Source organism: Pseudopipra pipra, chromosome 13, assembly GCF_036250125.1.
Source record: "Pseudopipra pipra isolate bDixPip1 chromosome 13, bDixPip1.hap1, whole genome shotgun sequence".
In the NCBI taxonomy this organism is placed as follows: Eukaryota; Metazoa; Chordata; class Aves; order Passeriformes; family Pipridae; genus Pseudopipra; species Pseudopipra pipra.
The window spans coordinates 9,328,736-9,347,386 of NC_087561.1; the positions used below are offsets into that span (position 1 = coordinate 9,328,736).

The 18,651-nt window shown below is 40.8% G+C and overlaps 1 protein-coding gene across 6 annotated transcripts in view; it reads left to right on the plus strand.

The window, feature by feature from the left end:
- KIAA1210 (KIAA1210 ortholog) overlaps positions 1 to 16,448 on the plus strand; it is a 53,517-nt gene extending 37,069 nt beyond the window's left edge. For 4 of the 6 annotated variants that reach the window (XM_064669929.1, XM_064669925.1, XM_064669930.1 and 1 more), the window contains 9 exons: positions 639 to 768; positions 2,702 to 2,860; positions 3,442 to 3,507; positions 5,722 to 5,934; positions 6,423 to 6,525; positions 7,597 to 9,177; positions 9,903 to 10,051; positions 10,538 to 10,643; positions 14,300 to 16,448. In XM_064669929.1, coding sequence (XP_064525999.1) covers positions 639 to 768; positions 2,702 to 2,860; positions 3,442 to 3,507; positions 5,722 to 5,934; positions 6,423 to 6,525; positions 7,597 to 9,177; positions 9,903 to 10,051; positions 10,538 to 10,643; positions 14,300 to 14,472 — 2,680 coding nt within the window. In that variant the 3' untranslated portion in view covers positions 14,473 to 16,448. The remainder of the gene's footprint in view (positions 1 to 638; positions 769 to 2,701; positions 2,861 to 3,441; positions 3,508 to 5,721; positions 5,935 to 6,422; positions 6,526 to 7,596; positions 9,178 to 9,902; positions 10,052 to 10,537; positions 10,644 to 14,299) is intronic. The other 2 variants (XM_064669928.1, XM_064669926.1) reach the window with 2 other exon arrangements.
- The last annotated feature ends 2,203 nt before the right edge of the window (positions 16,449 to 18,651 follow it).

An 18,651-nucleotide genomic window follows, 5' to 3' on the forward strand; every position in this document is an offset into this window, starting at 1 on the left:
GTGTAAATATGGACATGGACATTTGTCCCACCTACATTTTTTAGTATGTTTGGGATCTGGAGATGTTCCAGATACAGGTGAACACAACTGGTTTTATTGCTGGACATGAGAGGATTTGAATCAAGTTTGTTAATGTAACAAAATTTAATTTTCTGCCCACATTTGCGAGAAGCGGAAAAATAATCCCCCATCTTTGGCAGGTATGACACACACCAGGATGCAAAGGTCGTATCCTGAATGTCTCATGCTTCGCCCATTGCCACCCAAGGAGGGCAGGGGATTTCTGTTGCCCCCCTCTGCACTGTAGACATTTCTCAGGGTGGTGTGCATCCACCTAAATCCCAACATCAGACTAATCACCCTGGGCTCCCTCTCTAGTTTACACAGACTGATCTGTATGTTCAATGCAGATGCTGAGTAGTCTGAAAACAGACATCTGCATTCAATCATCATCCTAAAAAGTGTTTCTCCTCCCTTCTGAGTATAAAAGAAGCTAGCAGTGACTACCTTAAACAACTAACATGCACAAATCTGAAGTGAGATGCATCCTGCCCTGGAACTCTTTATGATCCTTCTGCCCTGGTGAAATAGTGTGGGGAAGGTACCCAGTGCACTGACCACTCTTCCTTCCTTCCCAGGCCCAAAGGAAGCATGGGAAACAAAGCCTTGTCCCATGACAGTGTCTTCATTTTTGAATCTGCACCAGGAAATGTGGCAGGTGATGTGTTGTCTCAGGAAAACATACCTGGAAGAGTGAAAACTTTGCAGGTGAGAACATCATCCCCTCATTCATGGTGCTGCTTTGTGTGAGCTGTCTCCTAGGAAACTCTGTTTCTTGATTCCTTTGCTGTGTGCCTTAAGATTTTGCTGACTAAAGTGTCCAAAGACAGATTTACTACTTTTGGATCTATTCTGCCTCTTGGAAGCTGCATCTTTGAGCAGTGCTGGTGCTTTCAGCCTTGCCCAGATCTCTCAGTGTTGGAGTGACATGAATCCAGCTCATGGACTCTTGGAAACTTTCCTTATTGAGCGTGTCCTCTTTCAGTGGGATTTATATTCTTTACTTCATAGCTACTGCTTTTGGGTTAAGGCCATTTATTTATACTATAGCGTGTCCCTTACACTGTTATTCTTTAAATATTATTTATGTTATTTTTTTTGGCAATTCTGGCTCTGATGTTTTCACTGTACATGCTACCACCAGTGACTGTGTACGTGTGTGGGATGATGGATATGTCAGGGTGCTCTGACAGCTTTATTTATATGATTATTCTTCCGGTCTTTGCCAGCAAAGGACACTGTATTCTGCTAGATCATTTCCTTCTTCCAAGGCTATACTGAACCCTCCTTGACAGCTCCCTTATGAACTGTTGGGTATATTAAATGCATTTAAGTAACTGCCTAGCTTGGAACACTGAGATAAAAGTTTAAGGGTTTTCCAGGGACAGAATATAAATGGTTGATAAAGCAGCCAAAGGCCATTGAAATTCTTCTTTTGCTCAGTGTGAGCTTCATGTTGCAAACACAATTGCATCACACGGTAAGTAACTGAAGATGCATGGAGGGGCTTGTTCATCCATAAGACTGCAAAATAGTCAAAGACATTTTTTGTACAACAATAGGAGTAGCAGGAGAAATCATGTTTATATATGGCAGAACTTTGTTGTGGGGGAAAAAAGCTCTTTTCATGCCATCTCCAGTCCACTGTGCCCTCTCCTCATCCATCCATCATCCTGCATGGTAATGTAATACTGCCAGCACTATTTTTGTAGCTGTAAGAGACAGCCTTTTTCTGTGAGCTTGACTCACGTCAGAATAAAAGCCAAGCACTAATAAAAGCTGTTACTTTCTTAGCAATCTAAATTAACTTCTACCACTAGAAGACAGAGTGTAAATTCAGAGTTTCCCCCATACCACTTTGCTGTCTGCATGTAACAAATTTAATAAATCTAACATAGGAAGTTGTGCAAAGACACCAAAGCAAAATTGACTTTCTGCCTTTTCCTTCCCATTAAGTGCACAGGTGTGTTGTATGTCTTGTGTTGCCCATATATTGCAATAAGGGCTAGAAATGTGTTTGAACTGGAGGACTGGTGCATCAAAGGGTGACATTGTGCTACCTTGTGTGGCTGTTAGATCTTGAGGAATTACATTGCATATTAATCTTGTTGAATAAGAATTGCAGCTATTTAGATCTATTTTACAGAGATGTAAATGAATACATATCTTACAAGAAAACACAGAATTAGGCCTAGAATTCCCAATATGGTTTTGTAAGCAAAGAAATGGAAAAAAACCAAGTCTACATGTTTATCTTGGGAATATTTTGTAGAGATGTTTTCAGTTGAAGGACAAAGTTTCTGTTCAGACCTTGTTTCTATTCCAGCTTTGACAAGGCTGACAGAGTTAAGCCAAGAATTTTAGTAATGGTGTTTCCTGAAATCTGAACATTTTTAGTTTGAGGGAACATCTGGCTGCTTGTGAGTTTGCAGACTGTGTTTTATTTTTCTTGGGTCAGGGTCTGCCAGAGCATTCTTTTATGCAATCTTGGAAAAGAATCCCCATATCCCTTTGCAAACAAAGCTGTTCCTGGCTGCTGTTATCATTCTTGCTGTTAATAGGAGCAACTGCATTAAAAGTGTCCAAAATGTTCCCTACAAATAATGCCATTGAAAGTCTATATTCTAAATTTCAACCACAGCTTCAGCTGCAGCAGAATGTCAGACTTGGATCACCTCCTCTTGTTATAACTGGAAAGAAACTGGAAGATGCAGGTGCTGTTTCTGAGGATGATGGTTTACCTAGAAGCCCTCCTGAAATGTCAACCCTTCGTGAAGTTCTGACAGATTCGCCAAACAAGGTATAATTGTCATGTCACCTTGATGACCACCTGTACAGAAAAGAGAAAATCTACCTGGAGAAGGGGAAGACCTTTTTGCTTGCTTGTGATAAATTGTGATGGTATGGATCAGTCAGAACCAGAAAAAATTAACTAGGTGGATTGTGGACTTGTCATTCTGAGGGATATCTAGAAAGTGACCTTACAGATACCTTTTCTGGGTACAATGTTCCATGCTTTCGTGTAGACCAGTACTGAGACAGTTGTGACCTACATAATTAGAAAATGAATGATTTTGGACTGCAGAGAACAGGCGAGCATTTGTAAATTTGAAGATTTTAAAACAATAAGCCAAAATAATTTTATAAAATATGTTGCCTCATGTGGTCAACCTTCATGGCATATCTCATAGCAGGAGAAAGCTTCCCTACTTTGCTTGATCCCAATGAAGAAATGAAAGCTACTGTGTAAGGCAGGAACTCAGTGACCCTTCCTTTATCTTTCCTCTTGTGTTTTCTCATAATTAGCACTGGATATCCAGTCCCAGATAATTCAGTGTGATACTTCCCTTGACTTACCCTCTTCCTTATTTTATCCCACAGTCCTCCAACCCTGTTCAGCGTCATAGCTCTTTGAGTTTAGGCGGCACAGACAGTGAAGATGAACAGGTAAATAGCTACTTTTCCTGCTGATAAACTTTCCTGAGGCGGCATGTGTGGTGTCTGTATGGAGACAGTACAATCACTTTACTTTTTAAAATTTATTCTGGGTACAGTGTATCCCAGGAAACAATTCTTTAGCACTCCAGAGTGAGACAAGCGATACTGAAAATGTGCCTCTTTGAGTTTTGAATAAGAAATAAAGTCAGGCAGAAATCTAGTGGTAAGTGGTTTGTTTGAACAGCATAGTCAGTTCTTTGACAAAGTATGAATCTGTAAAGTTACACAACAAAAAATTGGACAAGGCAAAGCACTTCAATGTCCCAGGGCCCTAATACCCAACAGCAGTAATAGTTAAATCACACCTGCCCATCAGCAGTGGCTTGTGAGCAAAGCCCTGCATTTCTCTTATGATTGCAGGATCAACCCTTCCTGATGCCAGGTATTCCACAGGAAAAGGTATGTTTTAATTCACAATTTTCTTTGTATGATAAATGACCATCAGAAGCAGCAGGTCCTGCTGTCAGAACAATGCAGTCTATTCCTTGATTAGCTTGGAAAAAATTTACAGAGCTTGTGTTTTTGGAGTGAAGCTTAGAGGACCTTCACCTTGACTGTCCCTGGTGCTTGAAGCTGAGTTGAATTCCTGCCCATCTCATGCTTTCAAAGTAAACCCACAGTTTGCTGTATTGCCTTTCTCTAGTGTTAATATTATACTTGAAAGACCAGTCAGACCACAGTTATGCCAATGCCAAAGGCAGCACCAGTCCAGCAAAGCTGATTCAACTCATGGGATAGCAACTGTATAAGCAAAGCAATCTGCCATTTAGCTGAGAAGGGGAATATTTATGGGTCCAGAACAGCTACGGACCATTTTGGCCCAAGCTTTGCAGAAATTTTGTGTCTGCTCCACTGCTTTTGAAAGACTATACAAACTGTCAGTGGTCTGAGACAAAAATATCCTGAATCCTCGGTGGATTAAGGAATTTGCCATTTATGTATAGCAATAGCTCAAATACTGGCTTCAGGTGTTTTTATATTACATAAACACAACTGTAATTTTATAACTGGAAAACAGAAGAACTTGTATGTAGAAACTAGAAACAATGTTATTGTTTTTTTAAGTTCTAATGATCCTTACAGGTTTATCATTAATCTTGTAGAATTATAACAGGAATTAGCTTATTTACTAGCTGTGTTCTTCTTCCTCTGTTTCACAACATGTAAAATTTTCATGTGAAGAATCTGTGGTTTATTTCTTATCTAGGAATTAAAAAAATTAATGAAGAATAGGGAAGAAAATTAAGAAGAATTTTAGCTACCTTAAACACACACAAAAATGTACCTTGACAATTTCTGTAGATCAGATGGAAAGATGTTTTCATTATCTCTAAAGCTTCATCAGCATACATATTTTAAATGCTGTGTTATATCCCAAGGCAAAACAAAACTGAAATCTGAATGCCAGGCACAGTGCAATGGCTGTGTGTCACCTTGCTTTATAAATGAAGCTTGTTTGGCACGTCTGTGTCATTTTGCAGATGTTCCAGAAAGTTTGGTCTACGTTTCAAAACAGTAGCAAAACCAGTCAAACTGCATCTTTAGGGGGTTTTCTATGAACACTTGTGTAAATCCTTTATTTTGATAGCCTAATCTGAGGTTACTGCTCTTTAGTTCCCCAGGGCAGCATTGCTGCAAGGCTGAGATCCACATCCCTGTCTGGAAGGTGGTTCTGGGATACTTGTTGGGCAGAAGCATTTGATTCTCCTGAAAGTGGATGTTAAAAGAGAAAAGTGGCTATGACAAATTTCTTAGAGATAAAGAGAAACAAGCACCCATGCTACTTTTGATGGTTTCCGTACTTTTTTTAATACTGTATTGCTGTACTGTTGCATTACTGATATGGGAATGCAGCTATACAAACGGCACCAGTGTCTCCTGCTGGTGTGTGCATGTACTGCAAACGAGTTTTCAGATGAGAAGACAAGCTGAGGTTCTTACTGTAGGAAAGCAAGAGACAGGTGTTTCTCACTCTGTGTAACATACAGCTGAACACACAGAACTGAGTAATGCAAAGATGACTTTAGGCAAGTATTTTAAAAAGAGGTTTTATGCCCCGAAACACAGCCATTTCAGACTTCTGAAATGGAAGGAGGTAGCAAAGGAACTGTTCCAGAGTTGTGGGGAAGCCAAGCAGAATGTCGAGCACTGTGTGTTTTACAGACACCTTCTGGAGCTTCCTCCAGGCCCATCAGTCCTTCCTCCCCTGCCACTCTGGGGGTCTCCATCTCACGAGGCAGCAGCTTCCTTCCTGTTGACTTCACCACCCCTGCCAGTCCCCTCGGCTGCCTGGACACCTCAGCAGCCAGGCACAGGATTGCCATAAACCCTCGGAAACAGAAAGGCTTTACCAACAAGAATCAGCAACCCCTCCAGGTAAGTGTTTTCCTGAAAAGAATCGCTCAGCGGAAGGAAATCAATGTGAATTTTTAACTATTATTTTAAATAGTTTTAAATTTTTTTCTTTCTTGTCCATGTTCATTTACTTCTTCTGTTGGAGGAAGGGAAACCACCTATTTTGCACCAACCAACCAACCAAAAAAGCCTTGGAAAACTTTAGTATCATGGAAACTGAAGAAAGTGCAAGTTTTTGGTTTTCATTATTTAGCCAAAAATCTGGGGGTTGTGCTTCATTTGTAAAAACATTCCTGTTGTTTGAAAAGCTAGCTGTCAGTTTTAAAGAGGCTTAAGTCTATTTCTGCAAATCTAGTTCTTAACTGGAGTAGTATATTAACCACAGTGTTGGTAAATTACAGGGTGGAGGTTTTGTGTCTATGTTTTGAGTATTCATAAAAGTTCATGTGTATAAAATAAAATCTTTGTGCGTGATTCTTTAATTAAAAGATCTTACTGCACTTCATTAGGTGGAACAGCTGGAAAATGAAGCATGTATTCCTGCAACTCCAGAAAAGAAGGAGAATTCAACAGAATTACTTGAGAGTGACAAACATAAAAGTGATTGGGAAGGTAATAAAGACTTAATTGTTGCTACTTTAGGTGCTTGAACTCTGACAAGACCTATTTGAATTTTAAGTCTTTTAAAACTAGTTATCTTTTGGGTTTATATCATAAAATCAATCCTTGCTGCTAAAGTGTTATGATGGAAAAAGTCATGTACACTCAACACAGTGGTGCTGAAGTGGTGAACTTTGAGGGCAGCATTAAAAAATACATAAAGTGAAAGCACCATGTTCAGAAGTACCTGTCCTGCACAGCTGTTTGGGTCACATTGGCTACCAAATTGAGTTCCTTAACACTAAGAAAAACCTTAACCTCAGCATTATATCTGTTATGTGTGACAGGTGACTTTGACTGGCTTGTGTTTACTAGGTCTTACTTTGCTACTCACCCCCTTATCAACTGAATAGCAGCTAATTGCCAGTAGTAACACAATTGTAAGTTGTAAAACAAATGAAATTTCTCCAAACAGCACCAAAAGACTTTTCTCTGTAGCACTGCCTTACCTGGCTGATGGTAGTGCAATGGTGTCTTGGGAATGTTGGCACTTTGTTGGCAACTCAGGGCAAACTCAGGGCTATCAGGCATCAGTTACTGTGTGTGCAGGCACATCTAAGCTATCCAGATGATCAACAACCCTGCTTGAAGCTGCAGGAGGCAGAGCTACCTGATGTTGAGGTGTCATGCTTATATGCAGAGAATTCTCCAGGTCATTGTAGACAGCCTTTTTAGGCATATGCATGAAGAAATGTCTAGGGAAATCTAGCTAGTAGTCTTACAACTAGGGATATGCACAAAAAACAACTAAACAGCAACTAATTTAGTACACCTGAAGCAGACAGCAACTTTCAGTCATTCCCCGGATTCTCTGAATTGGATATGTTCAAACTAAAAACTTTATTAGTCTTTCACTTGGACAGCCCTTTTCTAAATATGCTTTTAACAGCCTTATTTATCAGTTAATGGTGCCCAGACGTGGGACACTCATGTTAAATGACTGCACTGTCTGGAATGAATTAGTCATACAGATGGTGTTTGAATTGTAACCTTTAAGTGCACACTCTTCTCCGTTTAATACAGGATTATCAGCCCAGGTGGGACAATTTTCAAAGGGAGGCAGTTCTGTGGAGACACCGGGTGTAAAAACTCCCGCTGATGCTGCCCGTGACTCTTGTGATTCCACAGCTGTGGCAGGTGGCTCCTGTGCTTTGCTGCAGGAGGATGCAAGCCTTCCCTGCAGGGACCATCACCATACAGCAGCCACACTCCCTCTGAGACCCGAGCCTTCTCCAGTGAACCTGGAGGAACACCACAGTGCAAAAGTGTTTCACTCTTCAGATGAGTCTGCTGATGAATTGAAAGAACACCAGCAAAGTACTGGGACTGAAGTACTTGCACTTCCAGAGCTGCAGCAACTCGAAGGAGAAGCTGTTGTGTCTCCAGACATACCAGCAGCTCACTTGTTCAGCAGTGGTGCGGAAACAGAGGGCATAGATATATTGGCAAATGTGTCCTCACTAAATTCTGTGGACCCAAACATTAAAGCCCAGGAAAAGGGGGATCCACTGTTTAGTGGCAAAGTAGAAACCTACTTGGATACTGCTGAGAACCATTCCAACCGTGCCGTCCCAGGTTCTGCACTAAGCACTTCACAGGTTGTGGTAGCTGATTCAGAGTCTTGTGCTGGTGTTGAGACAGTGGCTGTTTTGGAGCCTGAAAACAGTTCAGTAATAAGAAATAAGAAAGAAACTTGTGAAATTATGGAATCTCAGTCACCCAAAGGCAATGTAGAAAAAAAACCAGACACTGCTGCATCTGTCTCGGAAGCAGGTTGCGTGCTACCTCGCGGTAAATTGGAAGGATGTTTTAAAGCAGAAACTGTTCCTGTTTCAAAGGGTAACAAACAAGCCAGCACATCCTGCATTTCTGAAAAACTTTCCATTGGGTGTCTTGCCTCTTCGAGTTTGGCTGGCTTGAAGAGTAATATACCTTCTGATGATGACAGTAGGGAGTACCAGATAAGCAGTACAGATTCTCACAGAAAAACAGTGGAAGGCAATCAGTCTTCAGGTGAAAATGTGAAAACTCCACTGAAGACTCCTTCTGCTAAACCAGTCCGATTTACCATTGCACCAGCATGGCAAAGATCTCTCTCAGGGGGTTCAAATTCAAAGGAAGATTCCTATTCCAGAAGTTCCCCAACATCCCCTATAAGACCAGAGTTCTTTGAGGGAATGACAAAAGAGCACACACGTTTTGATGCAGTCATCCAGGAAGCAGCAAAAACCAATTCAGATAGATTTGATCAAGACTGTAAGGACAGAGATCTGCATTTGAATTCTTTTATGGAGTGGGCTGACCATGAAACTCAAAATGCTGAGAACCCATTTGGGATCAGACTAAGGAGAACATCTTCTTTACTGAAATACCAGAGTGAAAGCCGTGTAGAGCCTTCAAAGCTGATCCCCTCAGCTGTTCCCATTGCTTCTTCTGCTTCAACCAAGGAGGATCAGAAATTGATGGGAACTGGGAAGCCACCTCCAGGCCTTCCTGTCAGCACAAAATCAGTTGTTAAAAAACCTGATCTCCTAGAAGACAAAAATCCCCCCAAGACCAGATCAGAAGAAGTGGCAAAGAAGCAAAATGGTCATAAACCTTCAGGTATTTATGCTGTATTTTTATCCAGACATTGTAGAAAACAGTGGCAGAGTGGCAAACAGAAGATAAAAATCCTCTTGATGAGGACCAAATTCAGCCTTGAGTTCATCAGCACTATAATTTAATTGGCTTGTCAAGAGAATTCTTGGCTTATCTTAATGAGGGGTGTGTTCCAGCAAGAATAACAACAATAGCTTGAGGGCTATATCTGAAACATTTCTGGTACAAGGGACTTGTGCATATAGTCAGAGTTTTAACACAGTTTTTAAAAACTTGCTGCTGTTTGGTAGTTAATTCAGACTGCATCTGCTCAAACCTTAACTAGAAGTTGCATTAGGTGTGATTATTTTTTTCTGCAATGACTTAATTTAAAATATTTAAAAAGTGACAAGGCAGCCTGTATTTTACTGCCTACATGAAAAAATCATGTTTAGCATATTAATTTAGTCTGCAATATAATGATTTTATTTCAAAGACAAAATCCAGTTCACAATGACCTTAGTGGGAGTTCTGCCATTGACTTAAATGGAAGTGGACTCGGGTCAAAAACTCCAAAATAAACAGGAAAAAGCAGTTATTGCCAAGGACAAAATCATCAGGGAAGGTAATTTCATCTCCACAGTATTCAAAGAGTATTACAGATGCTGAAGGATTTAAAACATGAAACACTAGCTTTAGACTGACTTGACCTAAATCCCTTCTTTACTTCAAAAATGCTTCTTTTGTAGAAAAAGTCACTCCATATTTGGAAACTGCTTCCTCTGAGCCAGCTTGGGTCTCCATGGCAAAGCTAAAACAAAAGGGTTTCCAGGACCACCCTCTTGCCAAAGAACATAAAGCTGAAGACAAAGCTTTGACCAAAGTGGATCAGGAGGAGGTAGAGTACCAAGTAACGTTGCATGGGTGTGAATCCTGCCCTAGGTTGCCTGGGTGCTCTTGCAAACTGTTCAATGTCATCTTCATGGGAGGTGTGTTGTGAGCACTACCCAAAGAAAGATTTGCAGGGCTGGCCTCTAAAAACACTGAGGCAGACAACTGATGCAAGTGAGCAAACACACATGTGCCTACACTGTCCCAGTGATTAATTTCAGAGCTCCTGTATGTTCCTTTGCACTCCTCAAACCCAAACATTTTCAGAGCTTGCTTATTGCCCATAATGTATTTATGTAGCCCAAGAGCTGCTCTGAGCTGTATTAGCTTCCTCACTGCCTTCTCCCTCCCTCCCACAGGATGTCCCCAGCCATCCTTGTCTGGCTTTTACTGCATTTCCACAGTCAGGTTTGAGATGTTGCCAGGGTGAGCTTTATGAATGCCAGTGGCTAGTGGTTCAGTTGCATTCTTTTCTTCTCCCCTCATGCTGTAGCAAGGGATCTGTGCTAGTGAGAACATACTGAAGAAGAATCTGCCTTCCAGCTTGAGCTCTCAGGAGAAGAAAATGCAAATGAAGACCAATGTGTCTGCAGCAACAGGTATTCTTTTTCTTTACATCTTTACATAGTGGCTACGGTTTATACCAGTAAGTGGTGTGGGTGGCAGGTGATGGGGGAAGATAGACCCATTTTTATAATCAGTACACTTTATATAAGGCCTGTTCAGAGTGTATTGTGTGTAAGTCAACATAATGGCTTGCTCTTTCAGCAGAGAAAGCAAGTGAGGAACTTTTATCTCCACTGCCAGTTCACAGAATGGCACATAAACAGTCTGGTGATTTATTACCAGCCAAGGTCAGTACTAAAGAATAGCAGCTGAAGTTGGAGAGTGTCCAGAAGAGAGAAGCAAAAAAAGATCAGGACTTCTAGACCTCCAGTCAGCCAGGAAATACTGATGGAAGGGGATTTGTTTAGTCTAGAAAAGACAATAGAATTTTCTGTAGAGGCCAAGACTAGTCTTTATGACCTTTATGAGCTTAAAATGCACCAGGGGATGTTTAGCTTAGATATTAGGAAATACCATGTAATAATAAGAGTGGTGAAGTGCAGAAAATGTGGCTTGCATACAGAGTGTATGCAGTTTCCATTGCTGGATGTGTTGAAGAGATAAACACGTATCAAGAACAATTTAGGCAGAGTGAGTTTCACCCTCAGGTGAACAGAGGCCCGATGGCCCCTCTCCTGATCTGTTAGCTGAGTTTCTGGATAATAAAGATGCAGGGGAAGAGTGTGACTCAGACATCGTGACTCACATTACCTCTTCCAAGGCTTCTGCTGGGCTGCAGCTTATCCCTCCCTGCTTACTCAGTGTGGTGCCAAACCTCCAGCTACATATAGATAAGCTGGTTCTTCAGCTGTAAAAGCATATTGTGCCAGCTGAAAGTTATTGATTTCAGATACTGCCTAAGAAGATGAGAAATGCCCCACTGTGTCAGAGCTGTGGCTTTTCTGTTCCAGATTCCTGTTGCTGACACAGTAGGAGATGCTGTCTAGAGAGAGCACATGCACCTGGCCACTTTTCCCTTGTAATCTGCCAGCATCCAGAGTTGTTGTGCTAGAGATTTTAGGTGGTACCTCTGTGCTGCTCCCTGTAGTAGTTGTTTTTAGAGCTGTTATCCATTTCTGAATCTACAGATTCTACAAAATGAGCTTTCTCCCTCAATACAGATATCTGGCTGGCTCAGGATGTGTGCACCAACACAGAAGCTCTGATGGCAGCTGCCAGTTAACTCTGTGTGTGTGACTAACATACTATAGCTTTTAGAAAGGGTTCTCTTACAAGCCAGCTTTGTCTTATGCTTTTAGGTGCAAAGTGAGAGATGAAATGTAAACAGGCCAAGATTTTTGCTTGGATTTTGCTTCCTTTGAAAGGCTGGCACAAGCAGACTGGATTTCTGTTTGTTGAATCATCTAAACCTTGGAAGCCAGCAGCCTTCAGTCAAAATTCAGAACTTCACAAACAAATCTGCTACTCCTTTACTAGAACTTGCACTCTTTGTGGTCCTTGCAGCAGAACTACAAGTTTTTGTGCATCACCTCTTCCTAAGAATTGGCCTAGTTTCCTGACACTTGATAACTGTTTCCTCAGCTCCAGAGACAGCATTTATTTATAGGTATATTCTAGTGTTCCACACCTTGAACATCACGAAAAGCTCTGACTAGTGCTGATGTTTATGGAAAACACTGCTCCTCTGCTGCTTGCAATACCATGCCCTATTGTTTAGGAAATGTTCAGCACTGTCCATGTGTGAGTAGGAAATTGGGAATCCCAAATGTAACCTCCCCTTTATTTGATTCCCATTAGCACAGCCAGCAATTTGGCTAGTTGAAGGTGCTGGTGGTGAACAGGACATAGACTTAATATCCAGAGAAATTATTAATTTGGATCATGCTTTTTGGCATATGTTAACTGTTAGCAGTTTTCTTAATGACTGGTTGAAGTTTTCTGTGTGATCCACACAAGCTGCATGCAACAGCAAGAGCCAGGACAGCTCAAGGTCAGCTAAGTTTGGAAGAGAATTCCACGACATCAGTTCCTTACTTTAATGAGTGTTGTTACTGCTGCCTGACAGCCCATGTCACAACCAAGGGAAGTTTCCTCTTGCTCTCCCACCTCACCTTAAACCCCATGAGGTTGGTCTCAAAGCCTGTCTTCCTGCAAATAGGAGTGAGCCACTGTCTTGGGATTTTGTTTTACCTTGTGCTGTTGAGACCATGAAAACAGTTTTGGAGTCGCTTTTGCTTATTACAAAGAAGGAGGTCTTCCAAAATGTGGAAATTAATTTTCAAAATAAAAATTTCAGTAACACCTAAATTCCTACATCTTCTTAGATACTTCTGAAAGTCTGCTGTGTACGAGCTGTGTATGTAGAGCTGCAGCCTGTTTTTAATGAATAGTATACTTCCTCCAGTATTCCTAAGTGCAATTTGCCTCCCGCAAGAACTACCAACCAGCCAGAACTTTTGAAAGACAAGGGACCTCCTGAGTGGAAATAGGGAACTACTTTGGCTCTGCTCAGGAGTGTGACTGATGGAGCTGACGGATATTTTCCATTGATTTCAGTTCAAGCAAGCTCAAGCTTCTTGCACTTAACATGGCTTAAATCCACATGTGGCCTCTGTTGTTGTGCTGGAGCACAGCAGCCTCATCATACCTGCCTCACACCACACACAGACTAGTCAAGTATGAGAAAAAGTCTGAATTTTCTTAGTTTGACTGACACAGAAATGAAGTACTGCCTGGATTGAAATGGATGGAGAGAGCATGATGATGAAAAGACTTGTGAGCCATATCTCAAGAATGAGAGCTGCATTCCCTGAAGCCCCATTCTGGGATGTCTGTCTGAAGGCGTTAATTTTGAAAAATTTCAAATAAGATGAATGGAGGAGGCCTTTTCTAAATAGGCACTCAAAGCCATACAGGGAGCATTATCTGTATTCCTCATTCCTTTGTGAGGATGACAGGCTTCTGTTAGGCTGCATCAAGAGGAACACCTAGTCCCACCTTTTTGGCTTAAAAGTCCAAGAATATAAAGCACTGGTTTGATCCCTACCTAGTATTTAATAATATTGCTGCAGCAATATCTGTGCCAGCAGTGAGGACTGAAAAAAAACTTTAAGTCTTCTCAGTGTTGAAAAACATATACCAGTTACTTTTAACTCCACAGCAAGCCTGGGGTGATCCTTATCCTGCAGATATTTTGCTTCCATTTTCCTGTGTACTCAGGAGTCTTATTCCTGGATTTTCTTGCACTCACAGAGCAGAATTAGTCTGTGGAACTCCTTGCTGTGCACTTTAAAGGAAGTCAAGTGTTTGAAAAGATTAAGAAATTAATTAGCCGAGAATATGAATTAGAAAAATAACTGGTGCTATAGTCTCCACATGCTTGAAGAATTTTGAAGAGTTTCTTCATTTATCAGGGCTTAGACACTTGCTGTTGGGACTGAAGAGAAGATTCTTATATTACTCACTAGCAGCTTGCTATCAATTTTCCTGTTGCAGTAGCTGGTCCTTGCCATTGCTGTAGCTGGACCAGATAGTGCCAGAGATAACCAGTTTAGCAAATCTTCTGACTTATTTGTGATTCAAAAGTATTTTGGGCTGTAAAACAATTGCTTTAGAGATGAGGAGATATTACTGGCAGAAATTGAGTCTTTAGCCCTCTCATGAGTGATGGATATCTTCTTGTTGGCAGGTAAAGTTGAACCTATTTCTCAGGAAGCATCTGTGATTCCTGCTGTTGAAAAGGAAGCAAGGCACTCCTCTAACCTGCCAATGACACCCTGCAGTCCTGCTGAACCACCGTGGCTGTCCCTGGCCAAGAAGAAAGCCAAAGCATGGAGTGAAATGCCCCAGATTGTACAATAGGAAATGACAGGAGCATCCTTCTTCGTATTGCCAATAGCTGCGTTAACTCCATTTGATCCCTTCTTTACTGTGACCATTTTTTGGAGAAATTAGAGCCTTAAAGCTTTTGATCAGACTGTTGTATGTAAATACACGATGAAGAAATGCCATTGCAGGCTTAATTTGATGTATTAGGAAGCTGAACATTTCCTACTACCAAACACTAGGAAAACTTGATTAATTTTTATATCCTTACACATCGATGGTGATGTTCTAAAGAGGACATGCTTCAGGCTTTTTAAACATTTCTCTAGCAAAATATGTTTTTAAAGTTTCTTTTAAAGAAACTCTTTCTTTTAAAGACCATACAGTATTTTGTGCAGTTTCTTTGAGCTAAGAAATTAATGTATGCTATAAAATAGATACAATGCTGGGCACTGACGCATCATGACTCATGGGCATTGATGTCATCACACTTCTTTCTCTAATGCTCTGGGATGGGCAGCCTGACTTTGCTTCAGATTGTTAATGGATCTGCTTTGTGATAGCTGTAAGATCTTAACACATTATGAGTTAGAGCAATTCTGGCTTTTGTGTGGTTTGAAGTCACAAGGCTTTGGTCTTGGTGCTTTGCTCATAGATACCCAGTGGAATGGCCCAGAGCCACACATCCATTCTCTCCCATGCACTGGAAAACTATCATGCTGCAGTGTATGCTCTGCTTTTGGTTCCACCTTTGGAAATCTGGGGTAATTTAGACATTCTGCTCAAAGAATCCATCCTTTCTTTAATTATGGCAAACAGTGATTTTTTGTTGTGTGTGAGATTCCTCAGCCAATTGTCTCTCTTAAAGAGTGTGTTGGGGATGAGAGCTCTGCTCCTTAGAAGGTGGCATCTTGTTTTCAAGAAATGCCACTCCCTATGTTCATGTGGATATGTATTTAGTCAGTTGTATTTAATATTAGTGATACAAGGGGCATCTGCTTTCCTTCTTGTCTCCTCAGTCTTTAACCTGTAACTCAACATCAGTCTGAGAATGTGCAGCTAAGGCAGGATTGTTCTCTCAGGGCCTGGCCTTGCAGTCACTTAAACTGACAAAAGTTTTGCTATTGGCTTTGAAGGATACAGACATTTGAAAAAGAAGCTTTGTAAAATGATGTTAGTGGCATAAGTGGCAGTAGCACTTAATGGTCCTTTTCAGTTCTTGCAGCATTGCACATTATATAGCTTTTGTTTACAGTCAGTGCAAGATTTGAAGGCTGACGGACTGTTTTTAGCTGGAAAGTTGGTAGATATTTTTAAGGATAATAATATCTATTGATAGGATTAACTGCAAAATGAAATAAATTGGTTTCAGATCAGCTCAAGCAAGACTTTAATCTTTCAGTCTTGGCCTGAATTTAATAAGTAGCTCTTGCAATTTGAAAACAGTATTAATTATGAGGTAGAAAGTGATTTTTTAATTTTTTTTTTCATATAGGTGAAAACTTACCCAAGTAGGTTCAGAATCTGTAGATACTCTTTATTCTGGACTAAGACCAGAAAGAGTAGGAGTTTCACATTCGCTTGGTAATCAATGCCTATTTTATTACTTGTTTTTCTCTGCTTTAGGGAGCATATCTTCTCTTACAAAGAACTGAAACATTTGTATTTCTCTGAAACTTTTGACTGTAATGTAAATGAACATACTCAGCTTTGATTCCTGAAGTTTTGTACAGCTGCCATCCCATCACAAGCTTACTGACCCTGTGAAATACGGGCATTTCTATATTCAGAAAACTCTCTTCTCTTTTTATTAATATGGATTGTGATCCTTCATCCAAAGTACTGCAAATGATACTATAATCTCTCTTTCCCTGTGTTTGCTTTTGATCTTAATACTGTTCCTGTCTTTTATGTTTGGTATGTATATATGTTTTTGTAATCCTTGTCTTGAAGGAACCCTGTTTGTATTCCATTCCCATATTTGGTTTACTATTAAATGCTGTTGCCAGTGATGATGGTATAATTTCTGGGAAAAAAAGAGGGATGAATGGCTCCCATTCATTAAGGAAAAAAATAAAGAAGAGGTCTTTGGTCAATATAGGCTCTATACATGGATATACTGCACAGATTTTGTTTTGAGGTGATTTTGTGTGACCTAAGACTGATCAGCATGGCTGGTCAGACTAAGAAACTTTTCTAAATCTAGCTATTTAGCAGTTTGAAAATATCACCAGAGAGCTGATGGCTCTCCTTTTGTTTTGGAGTTATTGCTCCTCCAGTGAAGGGTTGGTTTGAAGGTAAGCACTCATGGTTGTAGGAAGCCCTGAAAATACTTCTTCAAAAGTGTTCAAACAAGCTGCTCTAAAATATTTTGGAGGTGATTTACAAAAGAAGGAAAACACAAGAGAATTATGAGATGTTACATTTGAAATTCACTTGCATTCTGGATTTCTGAAATTAATGTTTTCAAGTTTCTCTCTTCAACTGAGGGAACAAAAAGCACGTAGAGAAAACATCAAAACTGAGTCTCTGGAGTATCAGGGATTTATTGATGCATTTATAAAAGTTGGTAACTCCATTAGCAGAGTTTTGATTTCCTGTTTTCCAAGTGTAGTTTTCAGGTGTTCGATCAGTAAAAATAACTAACATAACAAGCACCCTTTGGGTGGTTATTTCTAGACACAATCACCGTCTTTGAAAATGAGCTGTGTTGAAGTGGGGAGTTCTCTGCAGAACGTCACTGTGAGGTTTGTGCCTCGGGATCTGTAGCGGAGGATGTAGAAATCTGTCCCTGGAATTCCCTGTGCACAGTCCAGCGACTGGGGCTTGGCTTTGGTGCTGCTGTGTGACAGCAGAGGGTGCTGGAGCCTTCCCCGAGCGGCGCAGAGGCTGCTCAGTGTTGGAGAAGGCGGATTTCAGCGTGGTTGTAGCACTAAACACTGGCCCTTCTCATGTTAAAGTTTGGATAGAGAGGGCCCCCCTAACATATTACGTTATGTCTTTTTAAGGGCTGCAGTCTAAAATAGTGAATGTAGTTTGTTTTGAAGCATTACAGCAGAAATTCTAGGCTTAGGGAAGCTGTGACTCCTGAGTTTGTGCCACCTGCTCTGCTAAGTGCTTTTGAGATCAATACAGGAAGGATATTAGCCTGTGGAGATACTCTATCCTTTAGAACTGCTCCTGGAAGATGATACATCTGAAGGATACAGGTAATGAGAGATGTGATTAGCAGCCTACTGAAGAAAGCAAACATTTTTCTTTGTCTTTTCCTCCAGGGTGTGTTAACCTCCCTACAATCTTGTTCGAGATTTAATCAGGTTATAAGATTTGACAAACTCGTCTCATCAGCCATCACCAAAATATTAATAATGATGTCGAAGCTCTTGTATTTGGGGAATACTTGTTTAGGATTCTGACCTTGACTTCTTGCTTGCTGTAGTTGTTGAATTCTGCCTGTTCTATGTTGTCAGGAAGTATTGCACCCAAAGTATCAATATTTGTTACAGGCTACAGCCTCGGTTAGTTGTTGATGCAGAGATTCACTGAAACCTCTGTTTTTCATTGAAAATGAATTTTATGTCTTTTGTGGAAGTATGCAGGTGAAATAAACTGTAAATTCTGGACTTGGAACACAGACCCATTCCTCTGCCCAGAACAAAATGCCTGTTCAGGTATTTCCAACTGGATGGTTGAAGGGGCATGGCTGGGTTGCAGTGAATGACAGTTCAAGCTGAGAAACAACAGGCTTAGAGTGGGAAGCTGCAATTCCAATTATTCTTCCATAGTGGGATGGATCTAAGCCCAAGGAAAGGTAACGAACGGGGCCTTTAAGTAGGGGCTCTTCATGCACCTCTTCTCCCTGCACATGAGGCAGCAGAATGTGATGTGTTCTTGTGAAGAGTGGAAATACATCAGAGGTGCCCACTGTGATCCACAGCTTTTTTTTTTCTTCCTTCTTTCATTTGATGCAGCCCATATACTTCCACTTCATTTGGCCCAGGAGGTAACACTTCTTTACCAGACCTTGTTCCTTGCTCTGAACCACATTAAGCAGGTGAGCACCATGACTGCACTGCAAATCAAAACTGGTTTTGGCCTGCTGGTCAAGTCCACAGCAGCACAACAGTTTAAATGGAATTTCTGTGTAATCCATGTGTTAAAAATGCAGCTTCTCAGGAGTGAGCTAAGCCAAAATTTAGCAGCTTCCTCTGTCTT